This window comes from Elephas maximus, chromosome 2 (genome assembly GCF_024166365.1).
Source record: "Elephas maximus indicus isolate mEleMax1 chromosome 2, mEleMax1 primary haplotype, whole genome shotgun sequence".
Classification (NCBI taxonomy): Eukaryota; Metazoa; Chordata; class Mammalia; order Proboscidea; family Elephantidae; genus Elephas; species Elephas maximus.
The window spans coordinates 231702811-231717851 of NC_064820.1; the positions used below are offsets into that span (position 1 = coordinate 231702811).

At 44.9% G+C, this 15041-nt stretch overlaps 1 protein-coding gene across 8 annotated transcripts in view; it reads left to right on the top strand.

Moving 5' to 3' along the window:
* Positions 1 to 15041, top strand: part of DIP2A (disco interacting protein 2 homolog A) — a 130436-nt gene that overhangs the window by 49159 nt on the left and 66236 nt on the right. For 7 of the 8 annotated variants that reach the window (XR_007516237.1, XR_007516238.1, XR_007516239.1 and 4 more), the window contains exons 4-5: positions 8012 to 8131; positions 10965 to 11192. Coding sequence is in view for 5 of the 8 variants with exons in the window: in XM_049875085.1 (XP_049731042.1) it covers positions 8012 to 8131; positions 10965 to 11192 (348 nt within the window). In the remaining 3 variants the exon portion in view is untranslated. The remainder of the gene's footprint in view (positions 1 to 8011; positions 8132 to 10964; positions 11193 to 15041) is intronic. The other variant, XM_049875086.1, reaches the window with a different exon arrangement.

Below are 15041 nucleotides of genomic sequence, written 5' to 3' on the forward strand. Positions count from 1 at the left end.
CTGATTATTTTCCGGATCTTCTGTCATCATGCCCATCCAATGAACTGTTGCTTCCTCTCATACCAGTGGGAGATCTAGTACTTGGTGGTTTGTGCATTGACTCACTTTATGGGGTTCACAGGAATGCCCTGTCTCCTGATTTTTTGTGGCAGATGTTTGTAATTTTTCTTTCATTTTTATTCTTTGTGTTTTTATGGGCAACCTCGGGGGTCCAAAAAAATGTTACTGCCTGCCATCTTCCCAGAATTTTTTCTCTCACTAGCCCCCCTCTGCTTACTCTGCAGTTATCCAAAAGCGCTTCCACTTCTAGCCTTCTGGGTGAGTTCCTCCATTGAATCTTCCAACTTACTAATTTGATCTTTAGCTATATTTTTCTCGTGTTCACACCACCTATCATGTTCTCTTTTCACCTGTTATGTTTTTCATACCTAATGCTTCCATTTGGTTCTTTTCATGCTTTCTCATTCATCCTTCATTTTGCTAATATCTTCTCTTGTCTCCCTAAGTGTACTTATCTCCTTCCTTTAGATTCTAGCTTCGTCTTTTCCAACAATTTGCTTCACACTGTTGCTGATTGTGCCCCTGGGTGTCGTCTGAGTGATTGTCCAGTGCAGGGGTTAGGTGTGTAGTCTGGAAGCCCCTGTTCGATTGGGTGTGTCAGCTCCTTTGTTGGTTCTGCATCTGCACGAAGACCCAAGTGGGCAAGCTTGGTGAGGAGAGGAGAGGGGAGAAGATGAGCCCCAGGTACACAAAGCCACCAGCAGTTATTCTCAAGCCTCCTCCTTTGGTGAGGGAGACACACGGTCAGGGTGAGGCTGTGCATCACTTGGTGCCCCAGGAGTCCAGAGTTGGAAGGCTGGTCAGTCCACTGCTGTTTTCCGCTCTCTTCCCACCTATACTTTTATGAATCACACGGTTGTGCCAGGCGGCTGGTGTGGAATTCTGCATTGAAGAGGCAGGTCACGAATATCCCAAGGCTGTGCCTAGAGGGAGTGCTAGCAATTACAGTAATCTGGCTGTGCTGTGGGGAGGTCTCCTCAGGCTTCTCCTTCTGGCTTTTCCTCTACTTCCTCCAGACTGATGGGACTCAGACTCCCCAGGGTATCCTCATGGGTTCCCTCAGTTCCTCAGTCTGTGCTTCCCTCTTGTAGCTGTAGTTTTTCCAGGGTTAATTGCTGGGAGAGATCCAGAAGATGCTGCAAGGAAACCTGGCCTTTTTTTTAATTGGAAGGTTATTAGCTATAGATACATTTCTTTAATCATATGACACTATTCAGATTGGTCAATTTCCTCTTGAATCATTTCTTGGCATGTGATGTTTTTCTTAAGGAGCCCTGGTGGCTCAGTGGTTAAGTGCTCAACTACTAACTGAAAGATAAGCGGTTCAAACTCACCAGGAGCTCTGTGGGAGAGAGGTGGCAGTGTGCTTTCATAAAGATTTACAGCCTTGGAAACCCTGTGGGCACTTGTACTCTGCTAATCAACTTGATGGCAATGGGTTGGTTTTTTTTGGTGCTTGCTTGGCATTTGTCAATGTTATGTAAACCATTTTTAGTAGTCTCTTTGTCTTTTAAAATTCCTGCACTGTGGTGCTCTCTCCTTTTTTAGACTCAATAATGTTTACTTGTGCCTTGTCTTTCTTACCATTTGGCCAGAGTTTATCAATTTTATTAGTGATTTAAGGGACTAACTTTTCTCTTACTCTCTGTGGTAACCCTGCTTTCCCATTTACTGGTTCCTGCTCTTTACACCATTCCTTCCTCCTGGTTTCTCTGGGTTTACTCTGTTGTCCATTTCTGACTCTGTAACTGGAATCCTTAGCTCAATAGTTTTTAGCCTTTATAATTTCCCCCTTTAAATGCTCTTGGCAGCATCCCAGAAGTTTCAGTGTATACTATTTTTGTTATTTTTTATTTCTAAGTATTTACTGATTCTCTAATTTTTTTCTTTAACACTTTCTAAGTATGTATTTTATTTTCAAAGGCATGCTTTTTTTTTTGTAAGGATACCTTTTTGGTCCTAATTTAATTGTTGTCAGACTACGTGGTGTGTATCATACCACTTATTTAGGAATTGTTGAAATTTTCTCTGTGACCTAATCATTGGGCTGTTTTCTTTCTTTTTTTTTTCCATAATTGTCCCAAGGTGCTTGAAGTAACATGCATTCCCCATGAGTAGATATAGAGTCCTTTTTGTATCCATCGGAGGAAATGTGGAAATAAATTCTGTTATTCAGAATCTGTATCTTGACTTCTTATCCACTTTGTTGGTTACTGTCTAAGACAAATGTGCTTAAAATCTCCCAATATGGTAGTTGTTGTTGGATACCATCAAGGTGGTTCCAACTCATAGTGACCCTACATACAACATAATGATACACTGCCTGGTCCTGTGCCATCCTCACAATCGTCGTTATGCCTGAGCCCATTGTTGGAGCCAGTGTGTCAGTCTATCACATTGAGGGTCTTCCTCTTTTTTGCTGGCCCTCAACTTTACCAAGCGTGTTGTCCCCCTCCAAGAACTGGTCCCTCCTGATAACATGTCCAAAGTATGTGACACAAAGTCTCACTATCCTTGCTTCTAAAGAACATTCTGGCTGTATTTCTTCCAAGACAGATTTGTTCCTTCTTCTGGCAGTTCATGCCAACAACATAATTCAGAGGCATCAATTCTTTGGTCTTCCTTATTCATTGTCCAGCTTTCACATGCATATGAGGCAAGTGAAAACACCATGGCTTAGGTCAGACGCACCTTAGTCCTTAAAATGACACATCTTTGCTTTTTAACAATTTAAAGAGGTGTTTGGCAGCACATTTGCCGAATGCAATGTGTCGTTTGATCTGTTGACTGCTGCTTCCATGGACGTTGATTGTGAATCCAAGTAAAATGAAATCCTTGAAAACTTCAATCTTCTCTGTTTATCATGATGTTGTTTATTGATCCAGTTGTGAGGATTTTCGTTTTCTTTTTGTTGAGGTATAATCCATACTGAAAGCTGTAGTCTTTGATCTTCATCAGTAAGTGTTTCAAGTCCTCTTCACTTTCAGCAAGCAAGGTTGTGTCATCTGCACATCACGGGTTGTTAATGAATCTTCCTCCAATCCTGATGCCCCATTCTTCATGTAGTCCAGTTTCCCAGATTATTTGCTCAGCGTACAGATTGAATAAGTATGGTGAAAAGATACAACCCTGATGCACACCTTTCTTGACTTTAAACCACGCAGTATCCCCTTGTTCTGTTCAAACAAGTGCCTCTTGGTCTGTGTACAGGTTTCTCATGAGCACAATGAAGTGTTCTGGAATTCCCGTTCTTTGCAATGTAATCTGTAGTTTGTTACCATCCGCACAGTCGAATGCGTTAGCATAGTCAGTAAAACACAGGTAAACATCTTTCTGGTATTCTCTGCTTTCAGCCAGGATCTATCTGACATCAGCAATGATATCGCTCCTACCACATCCTCTTCTGAATCCAGCTTGAATTTCTCGCAGTTCCCTGTCAGTGTACTACTGCAATTGCTTTCGAATGATCTTCAGCAAAATTTTGCTTGCTTGTGATATTAATGATAATTGTTCAATAATTTCCGCATTCTGTTGGATCACCTTTCTTTGGAATGGGTACAAATATAGATCTCTTCCAGTTGGTTGGCCAGGTAGCTGTCTTGCAAATTTCTTGGCGTAGACAAGTGAGCACTTCCAGTGCTGCAGCCGTTTGTTGAAGCATCTCAGTTGGTATTCTATCGGTTCCTGGAGCCTTGTTGTTTATCAGTGCTCTCGGTGCAGCGTACACTTCTTCCTTCAGTACCATCATTCCTTGATCTTATTCTACCTCCTGAAATCGCTGAACATTGACCAGTTCTTTTACGTGTAGTCACTCTGTGTATTCCTTCCATCTTCTTTTGACGCATCCTGTGTCATTTAATATTTTCCACGTAGAATCTTTGAGTATTGCAATTCGGGGCTTGAATTTTTCAGGTCTTTCAGCTTGAGAAATGCCAAGTGTGTTCCTCCATTTTGGCTTTCTACCTCTAGGTCTTTGCACATTTCATTATAATCCTTTACTTTGTCTTCTTGAGCTTCCCTTTGAAATCTGTTCAGCGCTTTTACTTCATCATTTCTTCCTTTCGCTTTAGCTACTTGACATTCAAGAGCAAGTTTCAGAGTCTTCTGGCATCCATTTTGGTCTTTTCTTTTTAATGACCTCTTGGTTTCTTCACGTTTGAGGTCCTTGATGTCCTTCCACAACTTGTCTGGTCTTCGGTCATTAGTGTTCAATGCATCAGATCTATTCTTGAGATGACCTCTAAATTCAGGTGGAATATGCTGAAGGTTGCGCTTTGGCTCTTGTGGACTTGTTCTGATTTTCTTCAACTTCAACTATGGTAGTAGATTTGTCAGATTTCCCTTGCGGTCTGTCAGTTTTTACTTCCTGTATTTTGAAATCAGGTTAATGGGCACACACAGATGCAGATTGCCGTGTGTCTCCGTACCATGAGCCTCCTCATCTCTAGCCAGCACTTCTGCATGTTTTATCTGAAATTTCAGCTGGCAAGCCTTGCTGGGATATATAGTTGCCTGGAATACATTTTTTTATCCTCTTATTTTTAACATTTCTGTGAACTTACCTTTAGGTTTCTGTTTTAAACAGCTTGACATTCAAAAAATAAAAAATTTTTTTTAATCTATTCCGAAGTCTGGAGAGTTGGATCTGCCTCCTCTTTACATGGTGCCAAAACCTTTGAGTCACTTCTCCTCTTATCTGTGTGGTCTTTGTCCTCTCTTCTCATCTGTTTTTATTGTTTTTCTCTTGCTGCCTTATTGGTTTAGGTTTTTATGCCCTTGCTTATTCTTCATGCCATTTTCTCTCCCTTTACTGCCTTGGAAGTACTCTCTGTTCTTTTTTGTATTCACTCAGCAACTTTAACATGGATATGTAACCTGAAAAAAAGCCTAAGGTCACCCAAATCTTCACCCGCATTAGACCTACTGGAGACTCTGGAATGCCTTAAATCTGAGGATTTAACCCTGACTGATCTGCGTTTATTATAGGGTATTTTAGCCGTATTTTTTCTTTTCCTTCTTTTTCTTTTCGCAAATTACATGTTGTTACTTTTGTTGTTGTGCTGTCTGGTCAGTGTTTGTTGAGATTTGCCCACATGTTTAATTTTTTTCCCCTCATTATTTTTCTTTCCACCATAGGCCTTCCATTCAGACTTCTTTTTGTCTTCTTAAAGGAAGTTCCTTTGAAAATTCCTTTTATCTACCAGTGGTAAATTCCCTCAGTTTTTTTTTTTTGTCTGAAACCATTTTATTTTTCCATTTTAACAGACTTTCTGATTATTCAGTGTTAAGTTGGGAATTATTTTCTCACAGCACTTTAAATAAATTATTCACTTCTTACCTGGTTTCATTGCTGATGTTGAAAAGTCAGCTGTTAGTCTAACTGCCAAAGGCATCCTTGTTTTTTCTTTCTTTGCTTTTGTGATCTTCTCTTTGTTTTGTAGTTTTACAAAATATATAGGTGTGAATTTCTACTTATTTATCTTGCTTAAGAATTTTTTTGTTTCCTGAATCTGAGGATTTATGGCTTTCATCAATTCGGAAAAATTCTCAGTATCATTCTGAATACTGCTTCTCATACACTATTGTATGGTCTTACAATTATATGCTCCTTCAACCTTGTCAGTACCCTCCATGTCTGACTCCCTCATATATGTACATCAGCATTCTGGGGCATTCCTTCAGGTATTTTATTTATTCCGTAATTCTTGGATATTATTTGCTGTTGATTTTAAATTACTTCATAATTTAAAGTACTATGTTTTATTTACTCATTTTTCCTTGAAAGTTTCTGATTCTCCTCTCCGCCACCCTTTTAGTTATTTGTCCCTTTCTTTTTGTTTTTATTGTGCTTTAAGTGAAAGTTTACAGCTCAAGTTAGTTTCTGCTACAAAAATTTATACACACATTGTTACGTGACCCTAGTTACTCTCCCTGTAATGTGACAGCGTGCTCCTCCTCTCTACCCCAGATTTCCTGTGTCCATTCGACGAGCTCCCGTCCCTTTCTGCCTTCTCATCTCACCCCCGGACAGGAGCTGCCCGTTTGGTTTCATGTATCTACTTGAACTAGGAAGCACAGTGTTTACGAGTATTATTTTATGTCTTACAGTTCAGTCTAATCTTTGTGTGAAGAGTTGGCTTCGGGAATGGTTTTAGTTTTGGGCTAACAGAGAGACCAGGGGCCATGTCTTCTGGGGTCCCTTCAGTCCCAGTCAGACCATTAAGTCTGGTCTTTTTACTGGAATTTGAGTTCTGCACCCCGCTTTTCTCCTGCTCTGTCAGGGACTCTCTGTTGTGTTCCCTGTCAGGTTGGTCATTGATAATAGCTGGGCACCATCTAGTTCTTCTGGTCACAGGCTGATGGAGCCTCTGGTTTATGTGGCCCTTTCTGCCTCTTGGGCTCATATTTTCCTTGTGTCTTTGGTGTTCTTCATTCTCCTTTGCTCCAGGTGGGTTGGGATCAATTGGTGCATCTTAAATGGCCGCTTGCTAGCTTTGAAGACTCCAGACACCACTCTCCAAAGTGGGATGCTAGTTACATGTCCCTTTGGTATATTTAGGAGCCCTGGTGGCACAGTGGTTAAGCGCTTGGCTGCTAACCAAAAGGTCGGCAGTTCGAATCCACCAGCTGCTGCTTGGAAACCCTGTGGGGCAGTTCTACTCTGTCCTGTGAGGTCGCTATGAGTCAGAATCCATTTGATGGCAGTGGGCTTTTTGTTGTTGCTGTTGTTTTTAAATGTTTTATTCGCTCTTTTATATAAGCACACTGAACCTACTCATTTAATAGTCCCTGTTTAATGATTCCACTATCACTATGTTGTATAGATCTGCATCTGTTAAAAATCTGATTCTTGCTTGTGATACCATTTTCCCCCTTTACCATGAGCTCGTGTGTATAGGAACTGTAGCTTTGGGAATTCCTTGAGCCCAGGATTTAAGTTTTGCCATCAAGAAAGGATCTGCATGTGCTTTTCCCGGGAACTTGGGCCTCACTGGCCCTGGGCCACTTTGGATGGAGGAATCCAGTCCCTCCACATTCGGTGCACCGACTGGTATACTTTATTTTAGTCCGTCTAGTGTTCTTTCTTGTTTATTCATAACCCTTTTCCTGGTGTGATGTTTTTCCCCTTGTTAATTTAGAAGTTCTGGAAATGTTTTCATTCGACTCACAAGCAGCTTCCTTTTCTCATAACTCATAATAAAACAAATATCTCAGCTATTGTATGAAAATGAGACACTCCCTCCCCCTTCAAGGCACTCCTGTCTCCCTGTTTCCCCCAACCAGACCTTTGAATGCATGGCCTCCGCTGCTGCCTCCCCAAGGAAGGCCTGAGGACATTCTGCTCCTTCTCCTCCCCCAGTAGGTGGGTTTACGCAGAAGTGATTTCAGCAGCAGGTGTTTTTATGGTTTCCCTTGTGAATAAGTGGTTCTGTTTTCAGAGCCCTCTTGCAGCAGCACACAGGTCTTTCTCTGTCCACGCAGATCTTAACTCCATGTGGTGCAAGGCTGATTGAGCCCACTAGTCCCTTCTCTTTTCGTCTTTCACTTTTTGGCTCCTCTGTACAGGGTCTTGTGTTTTGGGGTAGATTCCTTCCCTGAGTATTTCCTGAGAGGGGGACGTGGGGATGAGTTCCATGGTCCTTCCTAATTGCACTTACTTTTGCTCACTCTGACAGGTTAGCAGTGTCTTCTCTGGGTTCAGGGTTGTAACACTGCTGGCTTTCATGGAGACGGGAGTGGGGCTGGAGGTGTACGGGGTAGGTGCATATTCTCAGTACTTACATGGCCTTTTCAGCCACCCCTGAGGAAGGTTGCGGTGGGTCTAGGCTGACTCTGGGCAGAGCTTGTGCTCCTTTCGGATTTTTAAATGAATGTGAACACGGAAACTCCCTGCCGTTACTCTGTAACCAGCCCGTTAAGAAGACTCTTCTCTCCCACCACTTCTGTGTAGATGTCCACACGGAAGCCGTGCAGGCAGCGCTGGCCAAGTACAAGGAGAGGAAGGTGCCCATGCCCTCGAAACGGCGCTCTGCCCTCGTGCACTCATCCGTGGACACATACACGCCTCCAGGTACGTACAGCGCACTCGTCCGCGGACACGCACATGCCTCCAGGTGTGTACAGTACACTCATCCGCGGGCATGCACACACCTCCAGGTGTGTTCAGTGCACTCGTCCGTGGACACGCACATGCCTCCAGGTGTGTGCAGTGCACTCGTCTGAGGACATGCACACGCTTCCAGGTGTGTGCAGTGCACTTGTCCGTGGACACGCACATGCCGCCAGGTCCATGCAGTGCACACGTCTGCGGACGACACGCATGCCTCCAGGTGTGTGCAGTGCACTCGTCTGTGGATGACACACACACGCCTCCAGGTGCGTGCAGTACACTCATCCATGGACATGCACATGCCTCCAGGCATGTGCAGTGCATGTGCAGTGCACTTGTCCGTGGACACCCACACCCCTCCAGGTATGTGCAGTGCACTTGTCCATGGACACGTACACACCTCTAGGTGCGTACAGGCAGTACGCGGTGACCCTCTGTACTGTGTGCTGACAGCAGTGATACCGCAATATTCTCCCCACCTGTTGTACGGATTTGGGGAGATAAAAATGTTTGTATATTCTGTGTTTAATGATTCCTGACCTGAAAAATTAGTGGTATATACAGCATGGATCTTGTCCAGTTGGATATCTGCTTGGATTTTTGGTGTAAATTTTCATTTTTTTACTAAGATGCTGTTTTAAGTCTTTTAGTAAAGAGAAGAACTTAAAATAGGCACTGAGTAGAATGTTAAATTTCCCTGTAAGAATTTTAAAATTAGTCTCACCTCGATAACTATTATTTACTATGGTATTTCCAAGACATATGGGAGAATATAAGAATATTTGGAAGATTTTTGGCTTATTTTATTACTGTTGTTTTGACGTTACCATTATAAACGAAAACCATTATATGGGATTTCTCTTCAGCAATAACGTATTTTAAGCTTCCTGTTAAACTATACCAGGGAGTTGGTCATTTAATGGCTCTGTGTCCACGGGTCTCTGTTGCTCATCGTGTTATTTAAGAAATGAAACTGGAATTAGAATTCCTAAACAGTAAAAGCTGAACATACCAGATTCACAAGATAACGTAGGGGTTTCAGTAACACTTCCTTGATGAAAAAGAAAACCCAAAATTTATGTTGTTGGAAAAAAAATAGAAAAGGCTATCAAGTTATTATTTCTACTAAATAAAGCCATAGATACCATCCAGTCATAAAGTACGGTTTTAATAATTATAAAACCATATAAAATGCCACGTCATGCTGACTTGAAGCCTTAATTCACAGTTGGTTTTAAGGACTGAAACAGTTGTCTTAGGGAAGGAATTCTGTTTTAAACTAATTCACACGCTTTCTCCTGAGAGGGTACATGGAGAGGGTGGCACCTGTGAGCAGCTAGGCTACAATTGCAGTCTCCTGTGCCCCACAGAGGCTACTGGGGGACTCACCCTCAGAAGAGGAACGATGGGGGCGCAGGCATTGCGCCTGAGGTGCAGGACCCCGAGTATCGGGATCCTATGGGAGATGAGGGTGGTATGTGCTGCTGTAAGCATGGCTTTTCCTGTCGGAGGCAGTCACTCCACTGGTCTTCACACCAGGGTGGCCTTACATGATTGGGCGTCCAGTTGTAGTGTGGGGAGTCCACAGAGTTGGACATTCAGTCCTAATGTGGGGGGTCCACAGAGCACTAGGACATTTAGTCCTAATGTGGGGGGTCCACAGGGCATTTGGACATTGAGTAGTAACATGGGGGTCCATGGGGCATTTAGACGTTCAGTAGTCACGTGGGGGTCCATGGGTCATTTGGACATTGAGTAGTCACGTGGGGGTCCATGGGGCATTTAGACATTCAGTTGTCACATGGGGGTCCATGGGTCATTTGGACACTGAGTAGTCACGTGGGGGTCCACGGGTCTTTTGGACATTGAGTAGTCACATGGGGGGTCCATGAGGCATTTGGACATTGAGTAGTAACGTGGGGGTCTACAGGGCATTTGAATATTGGGTAGTCACGTGGGGGTCCATGGGGCATTTGGACATTGAGTAGTCACGTGGGGGTCCATGGGGCATGTAGACATTCAGTAGTCACATGGGGGTCCGTGAGGCATTTGGACATTGAGTAATCACATGGGAGTCTGTGGGACATTTGGATATTCAGTAGTCACATGGGGGTCCACGGGGCATTTGGACATTCAGTGGACATGTGGGGGTCCACAGGGCATCTGGACATCCACTGGTAGCGTGGGGGTCCACAGGGCATCTGGACATCCACTGGTAGCGTGGGGGTCCACGGGGCATCTGGACATCCACTGGTAACGTGGGGGTCCACGGGGCATCTGGACACCCACTGGTAGCGTGGGGGTCCACGGGGCATCTGGACATCCACTGGTAGCGTGGGGGTCCACGGGGCATCTGGACATCCACTGGTAGTGTGGGGGTCCACAGAGCGTTGGGGCATTCAGTAGTCACGTGGGGAGCGCAGGGAGCATTGATCCTTCGTGGGCTCCTTTAGTATTCATGACCTCAGCGTGGTACGTGTTGACCTCAGCGTGGACATGAGAGTTTGTCTTTACTCCCAGTGCATGGTGTCCTCTGTGACTGAGTCATCTTGGGGAAGTTTGAAGGGACATGAAACCATTTTCCCCAAATAGGCCTCTTTGGATCTTAGAGTCATCCAGCAGGCCCCCTCTCTGGTGAGGGGCAGCCTCAAGTGGGCACGTGGCAGCATCAGGCTGGGCGGCGCTTGCGCAGAAGCACATTCTGTGCAGAGCGTGGAAGGTGCAGGCACACGGGAGCCCCGTCCCTGTGACTCAGTCCCACATCACATGCCTATCATCGTTATTTTGACCACAGACACCTCGTCCGCCTCAGAAGATGAGGGCTCTTTGTGGCGACCAGGGCGACTCACCTCCACACCGCTCCAGAGCCGTCCCAGTGTCGAGCCCTGGCTCGACCGGGTCATTCAGGGCTCGTCCACCTCATCCTCTGCATCCTCCACCTCATCTCATCCGGGAGGGAGACCTGCCACCGTTCCAAGCGCCGCCTCCGCACTCACCGGCCTCGCAGCCCACGCCCACATAGGTCAGTACAGAGCGGCCGTGGACCCCCATTAGCAGAGCCAGTGTAGGCGGTGTCCAGAAAGAAGGTGCCCGTATCTCCCAGGAAGGCTAACAGATCCAGGTTTTTAGTAATTGCACTTGAAAGAAATGGGGGTATTTGGTCAATCCATCATTCAGGTTGAATCTTTAACAACCTTTTGAGCAATCTGGCCTACTTGGCTAAATGTTTCCCCATCAAGACCTACCCTATCTTCCTCTTCTGGTAACAAAAATGGTTCTCCATGCCCCTGGAACATGGCTTTCCCCAGACCTGTGACGGAGGGCCTGCCCTGTGGCCACTGAAGCGCGTGGGGTCCTTAGTGCCGTCATCACCCCTCCTCCCCTCGAGGGGCAAGCAGCTCTAGCAGTAGGTCCGAAGGACAGCCATTGGACAGGTAGCTGGCCGGGCGGGCCACCACCATGCTGTCTGCTGCCTGCCCTCTCTCTAGCACACTGCTGCAGGGCAGCCGTTGTCCCTGACCCTGGAAGGATCCTGACGCAGAGGCCCAGGCTGCAGCATGCCAGTCCTTTCCTCTTCCAGACACCAGGTGGAATAGCCCTCAACCTGAGCACAAGGATGGAAGGAAGTCTTAAACGGAATAAAACGTTCCAAGCATGCAAACCTCCTTTCCTCTCTCCCTGCCTGGAGCAGGTGCAAGCCGTAGCACTGAGCGGCTCTCTTCCAGTGGGGCCATGTGACTGGCTCGGAGCAGGGCTTCCTTGGGTCTTGGAACCTATTAAGGTTGTCGCCATCCTTTAGCCAATTGGCCTACGACCCTGAAACATGAATGATGAGTGCCTGCAGTCAAACTTCGCCCGATTGGGCATCTGGGTCTTAGTCCCGTCTGTTCGCCACCACCCCCCCACCTCCTTCCTCTCCACCAGAAAGTGTAGAGTTAAATATGTGGGCAGCAGAAATGCCAAGCCGGCCAGGCCACGTGAGGCTGTTCTTTATCTGTGTTGACTGCAGCCTTTGTGCAGAGGTCTGTGTGTTTTGGTAGATGGCAACTTTGCTATGGAAATGAGAGTGTTTGAAAGTGTAAATCCTGTTAAAGGAATAGGCTCATTTCCCCACATGTCAAAGCTAAACTGTATAAAGACGCAAAGATCTTCTCCAAATCATTTTTTCCTTTGAATTACGTTAATCCTAGAAAGGAAAAAAATTGCAAAACCATTCATCATTTGACTTTATATTTTTAAGCAAAAGCAGTAGTGTCGTTAGCTTTATGCAGCTGTATACATCCTTGCACCAGTACCACGGAATGGTAAGTTCCTGTGCTGGGAGGCCATCCTCACTCTCCTTTCCAGGTGAGGAGGGCTGGCGTAAGTTGCCCTAGATGACACAGCTGCTCTGTGGTTAGGTGGGGCTGACGTCCAGCTTGCTCGATTCCCGTCCATTTCTTTGCTTTTACTTGCTGCTTTGCCATATCTGCGGCATGAGCACACTGCACTGTGGTGGACTGAGCTCGGGGTAGAGGCCCAGCGGGCAGACACGCCAGGCTGCTCAGGCCCGGTCTGAGTTGCTGCGAGTCAGGTCTCAGCCAGGTCGGGCTGAATTGGGAGCAAACCCGGTGTTGTCGGGGTGGCCGTTGTCGGGGTGGCCGAGGGCACTCCAAGAGCGTCCTCCTTACCATCCCCCTTCGCCCCACCGCCACGGCTGCTCGTTTTTTTATTCGTGTGAATTGGGGCAGGTCCGCATGCCTCCTCTGAATGCGTGCCTTCTACCACAGTAAGAGTCAGATGAGCAGCCAGGCTGCCTTCTCTGCCTGCTCCTGTGCACCCCCCACACAGAGGAGCCCCCAAAGCTCAGGGAGGGACATGGGAAGAGCAACATTCTCGTAGAGAAAGGGCCGCTCTGGAAACAACACACACTTAACTCCAGTCTGAGAACAGTGGTGCTTTTTGAACGTTCTGGAAGGTCTTTTCTAGGTGAGACAACATGTGAAAGTGTACGAGAGTCTTCATCGTCTGGATGTGTCCGCACACTGACTTCTAACTAGATGCTGAGGGTTCGCAAACCTGCTTCCTGACGGGCTAGACATGAGAGCATGCCCAGTGTGGGGAGCTGGTCCCATATGTTAGTTCAGAATGTTTCACCAGACACCCCTCGACTTTGCTGTGGTTGTAGGGTGTCTTTTAACAAAGTACTTAACCCTGATGTACCGGTAAATTGAGTATTTTTCATTCTCTGAAAGGACTTGGCTGTAAAGATTCACAGTGTAGGTTATTCCTGGATGGACAACTGCTCTGTCCTGTCCTTCCTGTCGCATTCGCTTGGTCTAGTATGCATATACTTGTGATTAATTCTCCTAGGTGTCAGAGGGTCTTAACTCGGGCTCTGTTGAGCACCTTATCGAGGTCTGTCGGGCTCTGCCGAGCGCCTTATCGCGGTCAGTCGGGCTCTGCCGAGCGCCTTCTCGCGGTCTGTTGTCTGGCTTCATATGCTAAGTGTTTGCTGAACAGGGTTGACTTCAGTTTCTAAATCTCTCATCACTCAACTTCCCTCTTCTTAGTAACAAAAAAATTCTTTGTTTTAATGTCTAACACTAATGAATTCTTCAGTTTGAGCTAAAGAAAGGAAGAGTACATTAGGTTAAAAAAAAAAAAGAGCTAGAATATATATATTAGGTAGAAGAACTTTAAAAAAATATATTTTTAATTTTGGATTAAGGAAACTAAATTTATTAAACATTTTGACATAACATAAGCATCTATACTGAAAAGAATATCTTTAATGTAGTAATTTGTTAATTTTTATTTTGAATATAGTTTATTCTAAAAAATATTTTGTAGTCTATAAATTAGCATGTATACTTTTTTTTTCCATGTTTGCTTTTAAAATCATGGGTCCCTGATGGCGCAGTGGTTAAGCATTTGTCTGCTAATCAAAAGGTCCAGTGTTCAAATTCACCAGCCACTCCTTGGAAACCCTTCGGGGCAGCTCTACCCTGTCCTGTAGGGTGGCGAGGAGTTGGAATCGACTCAGTGGCAATGGATTTGGTTTTTTGTTTTTTTAAGTCATTTATTCTTTTTGCTAGGTTTAGAAGAGTGGGAAGGTTTTTTTTTTTTTCCGCTGAAAGCACCTTCTGATAGACGTACTTTAAAATGCTAATTTGATCAGTATCAAGCCTTCCAAGGGTTGTGTAATTACAGCTTTAGATTTTCCCAAAGGGTGTATCCTGCTATGTAAACAGTGAGTTTGTATTCTGCTTCCATATAATTTCAGCTTTCTGCACTCCTAAAAAAAAATTCTTACTTCACATTTAAAAGAATTTTAAATTTCAGAATTTAAAAATTAACAAATGTTGGTGTGCCATATGTGAGGCTTATGCAGATCCATTTATGAAAAGATCAGGCCGATTATAGGATCTCCATGCGAGATAGGCTGATACCTCACTCTCACAAACAGACAAGTGTCTGTAATTAGTGTCATGGCAGAATATCGTTTTTGATGGTTGTACAAAGTGCTTTTGCTGATGGTAGACCCAGTCACAGTGACGTTTCCTACGTAGTGATTTACAGTCAGGCTGGCATTTGAGCAGATAAACGTTCCTTTACCATGAAAATTAAACACAAAGATGTACAGGCAGACAGTGGAAGGAATGAGTTAAATATTATTCCTATCTAATGTCTGTGTTTAAATGTGACACTCCCAATTCTGCTTTCAGGACTCAATTGTCGTCTCTTAGTCTTGCACGTGTGTGTTTAACATGAGGGTGGGGGCAGTTTTTATTTTTGTAGTTTTATTCCTTGAGGCCACAAAGGTGGTGTCTTTGTAACACTGGACATACTTTTCTTGGGTGAGGGGAGTTGTTTATAGAAGCCTTGCAGT